We start from the raw sequence: 11,916 nt of genomic DNA on the forward strand, positions 1-11,916 counted from the left end.
TCTCCTTTGTCTTGTGATCTTTTGAAGTGTTGACGCTGCTGTTGATCAATTGCTAAATGTGTGATTGAACACAATGGAAACTGATTAATTATACTTTCACAGAATTGAGTCAATTCGTTTATTCTGTGACCCTATTGTATTGTATTAAATTCATAGAGTGAAGATTTGCATTACACAAAGCAGAAATTGGAATCTTGATTACACAGCTTGATCAGAATACAGCACTCCACCACTGCTTGGAAGTAAAATAGGGGAAGATTTTCTCATTCACAGCATTTGCTCCAGAGATTTTCCTGCTGTGGATTCAGCTCCTGGTTCAGGTTAAGGACTAAGTGTTGAACTGTTGTAAAGCCATGGTATGGGCGAGAATTTGACCAGTGCCACTGTCCCGTCTGTAACTAAGCTGTGAGGGATGGAGGGGGAGAATTTCGCCAGTGAACTGAATGGGAAAACTGGGGGAAGCAGCAGGTAATGTTTTACACACCGCCTGAACCTTTTACTAAAAGTGCTCCCTGTTAAGATAAGGTGCTACAAACAATCTGCTGAAGGAACTCAGCAGGTCGAGCAGCATCTGTGGGAGGAAAGGAGTTGTCGAAGGAAACGTTGACGATTCCTTTCCCCTCTACAGGTGCTGCCCGACCCGCTGAGTTTCCTCCAGCAGATTGCAGGTTGCTCCAGATTCCAGTCTCCAAGACAAGGTGCTGTTGGTCCGCCGCTACTGCAGGTGGCGCCGTGCTTGGAGGGCGGGCGGGCGGGGCAGCCGCTCCTGGTCGCCTGGATACCGAAGAGGACGGCGTGGTCTTGCGCGGGTTTAATCCGATCGGATGCGGCGCGATGTCGGCAGCGCTGGTCAGAAAGGGGCTGGATCTGATGAGCGAGGATGTGACAGGTAACGGACAAGGTTCAGTTCAAGGCCCGGCCGCTGTAGTGGGAGACGGGGGTTCGCCGAGAGAAATTCCTGCCGCCAGCTGGGCCTCTCTCCCCCTCCCGCCATCGCTGGCGGCGGCCGGCGGTCTCTATACCGACCTCCTACCGCAGGGGGGCGCCCTCGGGGGGTCCGTTGCAGCGCCTCCTGTGGCGTGGAGGAGAACAGCCCCGACTCTGGCCTCCCAACGCGAGGGACGCTGTGGGGCACAGTCGCGGCGCCTCCCGTGGGGAATCCAGCAACACTGGCCTCCCAAGAGGTGCTGTCTGAATGATCAAACGCCAGGGGAAAGGAGGTGGGGGTAAAACTGGTAAATGGGTTTATTATTGTCACATGCACCGGGGTACAGTGAAAAACTTTGTTTTGCGTGCCATCCATACAGATTATTCCATTATAACAGTGCGTCGAGGTAGTACAGGGGAGAACAATGATAGAATGCAGAATAAAGCGTTACAGCTACAGAGAAAGAGCACACGGCAGACAGTAAGGTGCAAGGCCACGATGAGGTAGATTGTATTGGTTTATTATTGTCACTTGTACCGAGGTACAGTGAAAAACTTGGCTTGCATACTGTTCGTACAGGTCAATTCATTACACAATTACATTGAGTTAGTACAGTGCATTGAGGTAGTACAGGTAAAAAAAAACAATAAGTGGTGTGAGGTCAAGAGTCCATTTTATCGTACAAGGGGAGCATTCAATAGTCATATCAGCAGAATAGAAGCTGTCCTTGAGCCTGGTGGTACGCATTTTCAGGCTTTTGTATCTTCTGCCCGATGGGAGGGGGGAGAAGAATGTCCGGGGTGGGCGGGGTCTTTGATTCTGTTGGGTGCTTTACTGAGGCAGCGAGAAGTGGAGGCAGAGTCCGTGGAGGGGAGACTGGTTTCTGTGATGTGCTGGGCTGTGTCTACAACTCTCTGGTACCAAGGGAAGTACAGTACATGGTGCAAATGATCTTGGCAGGTCATGATAAAATCAAAGTCGAGTTTATTGTCATTTGCATATGTGTGCACAGGTGCAATGAAGAACTGACTTGCAGCAGCATCACAGGCACATAACATCAGATACATAACATTCACAAGAAAAGCATAAATTAACAAATAAATTATACAAGAAAGAACACAATAGAACAAAAAAAAACAGTCCATTGTAGTGCAAAGTGGTCATAGTGTTGCTGTATCTCAGTAGTGATTAGGTTTGTGCAGGTTGGTTCAAGAACTGAATGATTGAAGGGAAGTAGCTCAGAATCAGGTTTATTATAACTGACATATGTTGCAAAATTTGTTGTTTTGCTGTTCTTGAATCTGGTGGTGTGGGACTTAAGGCTTCTGTACCTCCTGCCTAGTGGTAGCAGTGAGAAGGTGGCATGGCTTGGATGGTGGGGATCTTTGATGATATTGCCTACTTGAGGAAGTGCCTCATGTAGATACTATGATACCGGTGTAGAATTAGAATCAGATGGGGTTGAGGTAGGAATCCACAAAGGAGGAGGGGAATATTTGTAGGAGGTATTTATGCGCCACCAAATGGTATTTGTAATATTGGCCATGGTAAAAAAAACGGCTGCATGAGGTAATGCAATAAATATGAGAGACTTTAATTTGCATGGAGACTGGATAAGTCAAATTAGTAGTAATAACATGGAGGACAAATTCAGGGAATGTACACAAGATCATTTTTGCAGATCAACGTGTTGAGGAAACCAGTATTCCTGATTCCAGACTCCCAATATAGGGGGTGCTGGTAATGGTGGTTAGGTAAAGGGCTGTTTTTATATCTTATTTAGTGCAGTGAGGAATGGTCAGTCGGCAATCCTGTGTAAAGGAGCCTTCAGGGGAGAGTAGCCATAATATGATGAAATTTTACATTGTTTGAAAATTATGTAATTCAACCCAGAACTAGGATGTTAAATCTAAACAAAGGAAACTCTGAAAGTATGAGGGGAGAGTTGGCTATGGGAAAATCATGGAAAGTTGTGATGGTAGATAGGCATTGACTAGTGTTTAATCAATATTTCCCTAAAAATATATATTCCCTTAAGGCACAACAAACCACAGGAAAAGTGGGGATCTGCTGCTGATGGGAGAAATTAAAGGTAGTATTAAATTCAAGAAAGAGGCTCACAAAGTTGTCAGAAATAGTGGCAGGCATGGGGATTGGGAGCATTTTAGAATTCTGCAGATTGATAAAGAAAGCCAAGATAAAGTATAATAGTAAACTGGCAAGAAATCTAAAAGCAGACTGTAAGACCTTCTATATGATTGTAAAAAGACAAGTGAGAGCAAATGCGGGACCCTTACGAACGGATGGGATAGTGGAAAGTGGCAGAGGAATTAAATGACGACTTTGACTTCACAGAAGAGAATGCAGAGAAGTGCAAGAGAACCAAGGTTGTAGCATGAGTGAGGAACGGAAGGAAATATGTGTTAGTGGGGAGGAAAAAGTACTTGAAAAGTTGGTGGGACTAAAAGTTGACAAATCCCAAGGACCTGGTTATCTGCATCCCAGAGTTTTGAAGGAGATGGTACAGAGATAGTGAAAACTCCCTATGTTGTATACATTCTGGAATTGTTGCTCTGGATTGAAGAGTAGCAAATGTGACCCCCTACTTAAAGGAGAGAAAATGGGGAGCTACTGATCTGTTGGCTTGATATCAGTGGTGGGGAAAATGCTGGAATTTATATAATGGAGGATGTAATTTAATAGAACAATTTAAAATAATAGGATCAAGCAGAATTGGCATGGCTTTATGGAAGAAAAGTCTTGTTTAACGACTGAAATTCTTTGAAGATGTGATGAGTAGAATGGATAAGGAGGAACCAGTGTATGTGGTGCATTTGGATTTTTACAAGGTTTTCAATGAGGTCCCACACAGGATGTTGTCAGCCAGGTTAGAGAACGTGGAGTCCGAGGAATATACTGACGTGGATTAAGAATTGGTTATTGAACAGTAAACAAACCGTGGGAATAAGCAGCTCTTCCTCAGGTTGGCAGGCTGTGGCTAGTGGGGTGCTGCACATTCGGGGTCCAGTTGTTCACAACCTACATCGATAATTTGATTGAGGGGTCAAATGTCATGTTTCCATGTCTGATGACAATACAAAACTAGGTGGGATTGTGAGTCAGGAGGAGGATGTCAGGAGGCTCAAGGGGAAATAACCATCTGAGTGAGAGGGCAAGAACATGGTCGATGTAATATAATGAGGGGAAAAATATGAAGTTATATGCTTTGGTACATAAAGCAGAAAGGCAGAGTATTAAATGGTGAGACATTGGGAAATTTTAATGTTCAAAGGGATTGGAGTGTCTTTGTTCACAAGTCACTAAAAGTCAATGTGTAGACACAGCAAGTGATCAGGAATAACATACAACAATGGAACAGGCCCTTCGGCCCATCATGTCTCTGCCAACCATGGTGCCAATCTGACTAATCCCATCAGCTCACACTTGGTCCATATCCCTTTATTCCCTGCCTGTTCATGTGTCTGTCTAACTGACTCTTAAAAATTATTTGTCATATCTGCTAGTGCGCCTCCCCTGGCAGTGTTCCAGGCATCTACCACTCTCTGTGTAAAAACAAAGAAAACTTCCCTCACACATCATCTATAAATCTATGCCCTCTAATATTTGACGTTTCCACTCTAGGGGGAGAAAGACTCTGACCATCTACCCTATCTATGCCTTTCATAATTTCATAGACTTCTATCTATCAAGTCGTCCCTCAGCCTTTGATGGGCCAGAGAAAACAATCCAAGTTTGTCCAACCTCTCCTGGACAAATAGTATGTAAATAGTAGGCAAATAGTATGTAAATAGTAGGCAAATAGTATGTTGGCCTTTGTTACAAGAGAGTTTGAGTACAGAAGTCTTAATGCAAGATACTACAGTAGTTTTGTGCAGTTGTTGTTTGTCAGTGAATTGCATTTCTGCAGTTAGTGTGTGTAGTTGGTTACCGTAGAAGACGAAACAATTGCCCCTGCTCCATCTGTCCTTGCAGCTGTTACCTGATGGATGACTTGTTCTTTTAGAAAGGAACAAATGCTAGTGCAGGCTGTGTGGCCTCTCTTTGAAGTGTATAACACTCTTCCAGTGCTCAACAGGGTAGATGTGAGGCCTCTTCCTGGTGTGGAGTCTAGAACTGGAGAGGTGGGGAGGTAAGCCACTTAGGTCTTCACAGAAAGGATGAATCTTTGGAATTCTATACCTCAGAGGGCTGTAGAGGTTCAATTGGTGATTGCATTGGAAGCTGAGATTAATGGATATCTGGATATTAGAGAAATCAAGGGATATGGGGACAGAGCAGGAAAATGACTGTTGAATGGTGAGCAGGCTTCTGGAATGAGTGGCCAATTGCTGCTTCTGTTTCTTGTGCTGGCCCCTGTGCTATCTGAACATCTACCTGCAGACTGCTTTCTCTCCCAATGTCTGTATTGCTTGGTTCACGGTGCTGAAAACTCCATTGACTTCAGTGAGATTTTCAATGCGTGACCATCTAGTCTCTGGAACAGAGAATGCCAAAGGTTCATAACTGACCCTAACTCCCGGTTCCAGACTCTCCAGCATTTCAGCATCTCTCTTGTCAAACTTTACTCACTTCATTAAGGAAAAAGTAGTCAAAAGCAAAATGCCACAGGTCCTGGGAATCAGCAGTAGAATATGCAGGAAATACTCAAAGTCAAGCTGCAAGCGCTAAGGCTGATGACATTTCATCACCATTTCTGATAGAAGTTTCTCTCTCTATAGGTGCTGCCTGACCTGCCAAGTGTTTCCAGAACTTTATTTCAGATAAGAGAAAGATGATGGATTAGCATGGTATATTCCTGTTGTCCTACAGTGCTTTATAGCCAATGAAGTTCTATGAAAGTGTAGTCAGTGTGGTATAGTCTCTCATTGTTTGAGTCCTAAACAATCCAGTCCAGTTCTACTCTCTCATCATCATCCCACGCATTCCCTTCTGGACAAGTCAATAGTGACCAACCCCTCTCGTCGTGCTTCAGTTCAAGGGCAAAGCAGGAAGACAAATCGAGGACACGCAGCTGATGCTGACCGCTTGGTTAATACAAGCAAGAAGGAAAGAAGGAAGCAATTGGAGAGGATTCGCAGACAACAGGGAAGGAACAAGGCTACCGTCAAAGGGAAAATAGTTAAATCAGCTCTGGGTAAGTGATAGGTTTATGTCCCTGAATCCCTGCATTGCTCTGTGTAAAGAAATTTCTTAGCTTTGAGAGTCCAGCTACAGATGGGAAAAGGCCTTCCAGCCCCAGACACATTCCACTGTTTTAGTTGCATTGGATGCATTGCTACTCGGCTGAAGTGCTGCTTTGAGGGAATGGGACTATGTGGTCTGAAAGGCTAATTCTCTTTCATTTATTTATGGATTGGGTTACCAGGACTTATTTCCCAGCATCACTGGCCTTTGGATTGACCAGGTTGTTGGAGCATTTCAAGAGTGCCATTAAAATCAGCCGCTTTGTTGGTCGGAAGCCACATCTGGACCAGATGGGTACGGGCAGGAGTTTCCCTTCTCTGAAGGACATTAATGAAGATAAGTGATAATCTGGTGGCTTCGTGGCTAGCATTACTGAAACTAGCTGTTTATTCCAGATTCCAAACCATTTAAAATCTTATTATTTTTTCAACATTCTTAATTAATTGGTTGGTTATTAATTAATAAAAAAAATTAAGTCATTTTAAATCCAAACCAGGTTAACAGAATTAGCTTCCCCATAGCAAGATTTAAAATACTGCCTCCTCTAGATTACTAGTGTGGCAGTCCTGGTAGTGCAGGGGTTAAACTGCCTGTCTGGCAAACCAGAGGCGGGACCCAAATTCCAATCCCACCCTGGCTTCTGTGGAATTTAGCTTCAAGACACCCAACAATAACATGGGATTAAACAACAGCTGGTTTTAGTAATGATGATCATAAAAACAATTGGATTGTAAAAGCCCATCTGGTTCACTGTCCTGATGAGGAAACCTGCCATCCTTGCCCAGTCTGGTCTATTTGTGACCCCCTCCCACACCATGCGAAGGGCTCGTAAATGGCTACTCACTTGTAGGTGACTCACCACTTCTGCCTCAAGGGCAGGCGGGGATGAGCAGTGAATGCTGGCCTTGCCTGCAATGTCCAGAACCAGAAAACTAGATCCACAGATTCATACAGTAGGGAAACGGGCCACTCGGCCCATCATGTCCGTGCCGACCAGTGGGCACCCATCTGTATTGATTGTATCTTCCAGCACTTGGCCTGTACTCGTCTATACCTGCCCAATTCCTCAGCTTGACATTTCTTAACATTGCAAGTACACCACTCTCTGGGTGAAGAACCTCCCCCCACCCCCCCCCCCACCCGAATCCCCTCTAAACCTCCTGCCCCTCACCTTAAATCTATGCCCACTACCTTTATCTGCCTCTGATAATGGGGAAAAGCTTCCTGCAGTCTACCCTATCTATATCCATCATAATTTTCCCTCAGTCATGACCCCACTTAATCTCCTCCGCTCCAGACCCAGACTCTCCCCATAACGGAAACGCTCCATCCCAGGCAACACCCTTTGAAATCTTCTCCACATCCTTTCCAGCGCCATCAGATTTCTCCTAAATAAACAAAATGGTTTCACACTCCAATACATGGAGATGGTACAACATTCAGACTGGTGTTTCAGCTGATCCAATTGAAATTTCACCTGGGGCTTTGGAGTTGGCTTAATCCTGCGGGAGGTGAAGGTTCTGACTGTTCCTGACCACCTCAGAGACTGCTCGTGGAGAGGATTAGTTACAGTGCAGGTAACTAGCTACTCCAGCAGGTGTGCTGTTTGCTTTCACACCATAGTAACCAGCCCAACCGTGCTGCTGCTGGCTGGTTCTGGCTCAGGCTGTCACTGTGCATTCTTAACAGAAAGCATGTGATGATGCTGTTGTCGAGTTTCGTATGGATTTGATACCAGGTAACCAGCAGCTGCAGAGTTGTGTTCTAAATAAGGAATCAGTGACCTCACTCAGTATAAAACTCCACACAGAATGTCCAGCACAAACACAGTCCATTCAAACTGCCCCTTGATGGTGTTTCTGCTCCACCCACACTTTTCCTCCCACCACCACCACCACCCCCCCCCCCCCCCCACCACCATATTTCTAGCATGAAAAACAAACTGCAGGTCAGGTAGCAAAGGGATGGTCAACGTTTCAGGTTAAGACCCTGCTTCGGAACTGTGTACTGTTCTATTTCTTCAGTCTTTATTTCTTTCCAGCATTTCCCTTGACCCCTCTTTGTGGCAACAATTTCTCTCTTTCAACCACAACCTCTTAAGTTACATACTAGTTTCATTAGTAATAAACTTTCTATCTCCTGATCTTGGTTTCTATCCTGTCTCTCCCCACAACATGGAAACAATTTTCTTAAACCTTCTAAGTCCTTCATAATCTGAAGGACCTCAGCCCCTTCTCGAGAACAGATTCAAGATTCAAGAATTCTTTATTTGTCATTGTATTGTTGCAACAACAACACAACGAGATTATGATGGCACTCCCTCGCCTAATAAAAACCAAAACAGTAAATTAATAAGAGCAATTATAACTATAAAATAAAACAAACATACTTACACAAATATAAAGTATATAAAAAAATAAAAAGGCAGTGTGCAAATGAACCATGATAATAATAATGATAATCAGCAGCATATCAATATCAATATATTAAATAACACCATGATGAGTCCAGCTGGTAAAGGGGGAAAGACATAATATGTGTATGTATGTATGTATGTATAGGAGGTGTCAGTCCATGTTCAACAATTTAACAGCTTTGGGAAAAAAAGCTGTGTTTCAGTCTTGTGTGTGCATGTATTGTCCTGTATCGCTTACCAGAGGGGAGTAATTTAAAAAGGTAGTGAGCAGAGTGAGCTGGTTCTCGAATGATGTTTAAAGCCCTGCTCCGATATCGAACCTGATAGATGTCCTCCATCGCTGGTAACTGAGTCCCAATGATGTTTTGGGCCGTCTTGATGACCCTCTGCAGAGCCTTCTGCTCCTTCCTAGTGCAGCTGGCATGCCAAGCAGTAATGCTGTATGTCAGGATGCTCTCCACCGCACACCAGTAGAAGTTCACCAGAATGTTCTGAGACAGTCTGGCTCTCCTCAATTTCCTCAAAAAATAGAGGCATTTCTGTGCCTTCGTAATGACAGCTGAAGTGTGTATTGCCCAGGAACAGATGTGGGCAAGAGTACAGTGTGGCCAATAGATCAGCCCCTGGTGCTTGTTCCTGATTTCAGAGCTAATGAGTCTTGTTTGCCTTCACAGAGGAGTACAGGAAAAATAGAGCAGCTGATCATACAGAGGAAAATCTCCAGTATATGCTTGGCTCCAAATTCCTAACTGAGAGCAGCGTTACTGAGAAGGTGTGTATATTGAATGCATCTTTGCTGTCCGTCTCCCGGCTCTGCTGGGAGGTTAAAGTCCCACACAGAAAGGAAACCTTGAATCTGTTAATGGATCGTTGGAAATTGGGGCTTGAGTTTGATGAGGCTCAAGGAAGGATTGGAATCTTAATATCTGGGTTTCTCGGTGCATTCAAGTTTATTGTCATGGGCAGACATACCCAAGGGTATAAAAGTCATGAAAATCAGCCTTTTGCAGCAGCAGTGCAGTACATTTCAAACATAAATTACATAAATTATACATAACTTATACAACATAATAAACAAAAACAACATAACGACATTTGTGCAAGTTGAGGGAAATATAGTCTGAGGTAGAATTAGGGTTCACCTCTCCCCACTGAGTCCCAGGGTTGTGGGTTCGAATCCCACTCCAGAAACTTGATCACATCACAAAGGGAGTGCTGCACTATTGAGAGTGCTGTCTTCCATTGAGGTTAAACCTTTGACCCTCCTTATGTACTCTCTGATGAGGGTACTATTTTGACATAGAGAAGGGAGGTTCTTCCTGTGTCATGGACATTTTTTTTCTCAAAATAAAGTCAGTTTAAGCACTATTTGATCATTGTCACGCTGCTGTTTGTGAGAACTTGCTGAGCACACGTGACTCTCATTTCTGACATCACAAAGTGACTGCACTTCACATGTGCCACATTGCGGTTGTCAGGTTGTAATAGGTTTGAAGTAAATTCAGAAACTTTTTTTTCATTGTTGCCTCCTCAGGACTCAAGGTGCACCATTGTGATCTGACTCCAGAGGGGATGTCAGTGCATAACTGCGATGGGTTCGTTAATTGGTCTTGGTTCTGCACCATTCACAGCCCCAGTGTAGCTGGACTGATCGTGTCTCTGTTGTGCAATGCCTTTTGGCAGTTTCTCAAGTTAAAGAAGTTTATGCATGTTTTGTCATGCATACTAGTGTGTTACTTCCAGATATAAGAAAACCTGAGTGGGTAATATCTTCCACACTGATGCGGTTCTGTATCAACAAGAACAGGACTTGATTACATTCTAGTCAATATTCTGTTCACCCTCTTCAAGACCTATGGAGAAATAGGAATGGGGCTAATCCAAATTCTTTATGTTACATATTTCCTTCTCTTCTGCCATACAGTTCAGAGATTCTGTGAATGTTGCTACAAAAATACAATGCGGCTGTGGTTTCTGCCCAACACCCAAGTTGGCAGAAAGTATTTCTGTGACTAATATCTCTGTGTAAACTTATAATGCTGGTGGCCTGCCTTGTTCGTAGGTTCTGACATACAATCAAGGAAGGAAAGCAAAGGATCGTCCGAAGGAAAAGAAAGTGAAGAAAGAAGAAACAAGTATTTTCTCAGAGAGCGATTTTAAGAAGTTTCAAAGAGAGTATTTTGGGACATTCTAAACTTGACAGCAGGTTGAATTTTGTTGAATTGTAAGGAGAATGGGGCAGCTGCACAGAGCTGGTGAGGAGAGACCACATCGCTGCTTCACACACGGCACCTACCCCCACCTGCTCAACACCTTACGGTGACAGTTGTGGTGGGACTGATGGATAAAGCCAAAAGAAAAATCCTGCAGGTGCTGGGCATCTAAGATAAAATGCTGGAAACACTCAGCAAGTCAGGCAGTATCTGTGGAGAGAGATGAATTTAACGCTTCAGGCTGGTGATTCTACATCAGGACGGAAACCTGAAATGTTAACTCTTTTTCTCTCCAAGGTGCTTCTTGACTTGAGGATTTCTCACCTTTTCTGTTTTTCACTGATACGGTTTTGTGTGTGTGTGCGGTGAGAACAGAATGAAGGCATAGCTCCTGAAATTGAGATCTAACTGCGTCTTCTGTCATTGTCCAGTAATTACAGTAACATCACTGGATTAATAGTTGCAGCAATGATTCGCCATTGCGCAGTTGTTAAACTGTCACTGGATCATGCAAAATTATGCAATAAGTGATTGCAGCAAGTGTCATTGAAGCAACCTGTGGTACCATTACTTTGCACTCAGCACTACAAGATATTGCTGGCCATCCGAAGCACCGGCTGTATCACCCGTTCATCAGTCAGTGGCCGAGTCGTATGGGCCAGGAAGCCCAGACCAGAACTGCATCCTTTGCTGAATTAGATGACCTTGTTTGTTGCACTGCTTCTTTCTTTGATGAGTGAGCATTAAAGTGGTGAAAACAAATTAAGATTCCTACGAAATGCTTTCCAGCCAATCAAAGCGATGCTGGTTGTGGGAGTGCCTAGTCACCCTGCTGCATTTCCCTCTTCTCACAGATGAGTATCACCCTGACTCTTTTCGGGGGATGTACATGAGTGGTGCTGGAATCCAACTGAGGTGAAGGCAGTGCTTGTTTAGCTGAGGTGCTTCACTTTCCGTCACCAAGAGTAATAGTATTGGTTTATTATCGTCACTTCTACCGAGGTGCAGTGAAAAACTTGTCTTACATACCAATCGTACAGATCAATTCATTACACAGTGCATTGAGGTAGTGCAGGGTAAAAACAATAACAGTACAGAGTAAAGTGTCACAGCTACAGAGGAAGTGCATTGCAGGTAGACAATAAGGTGCAAGA

The 11,916-nt window shown here is 44.0% G+C and overlaps 1 protein-coding gene across 1 annotated transcript; it reads left to right on the plus strand.

The window, feature by feature from the left end:
* The first annotated feature begins 739 nt into the window (after nucleotides 1–739).
* On the plus strand, nucleotides 740–11,163 carry rps19bp1 (ribosomal protein S19 binding protein 1). The gene is made up of 4 exons (XM_052043127.1): nucleotides 740–889; nucleotides 5,922–6,083; nucleotides 9,224–9,321; nucleotides 10,612–11,163. The coding sequence occupies exons 1-4, from the start codon at nucleotides 835–837 to the stop codon at nucleotides 10,741–10,743; spliced, it is 447 nt and encodes a 148-aa protein (XP_051899087.1). The 5' UTR covers nucleotides 740–834; the 3' UTR covers nucleotides 10,744–11,163.
* Nucleotides 11,164–11,916: the final 753 nt, after the last annotated feature.

This window comes from Pristis pectinata, chromosome 33 (genome assembly GCF_009764475.1).
Source record: "Pristis pectinata isolate sPriPec2 chromosome 33, sPriPec2.1.pri, whole genome shotgun sequence".
NCBI classification, from domain to species: Eukaryota; Metazoa; Chordata; class Chondrichthyes; order Rhinopristiformes; family Pristidae; genus Pristis; species Pristis pectinata.

Excerpts from the sequence above, each read along its gene's own strand:
- rps19bp1 (XM_052043127.1), top strand. The coding sequence starts at position 835 with ATGTCGGCAGCGCTGGTCAGAAAGGGGCTGGATCTGATGAGCGAGGAT. Across the intron at positions 6,084-9,223 it reads AATAGTTAAATCAGCTCTGG|AGGAGTACAGGAAAAATAGA; the intron begins GTAAGTGATAGG and ends TTGCCTTCACAG. Across the intron at positions 9,322-10,611 it reads AGAGCAGCGTTACTGAGAAG|GTTCTGACATACAATCAAGG; the intron begins GTGTGTATATTG and ends CCTTGTTCGTAG.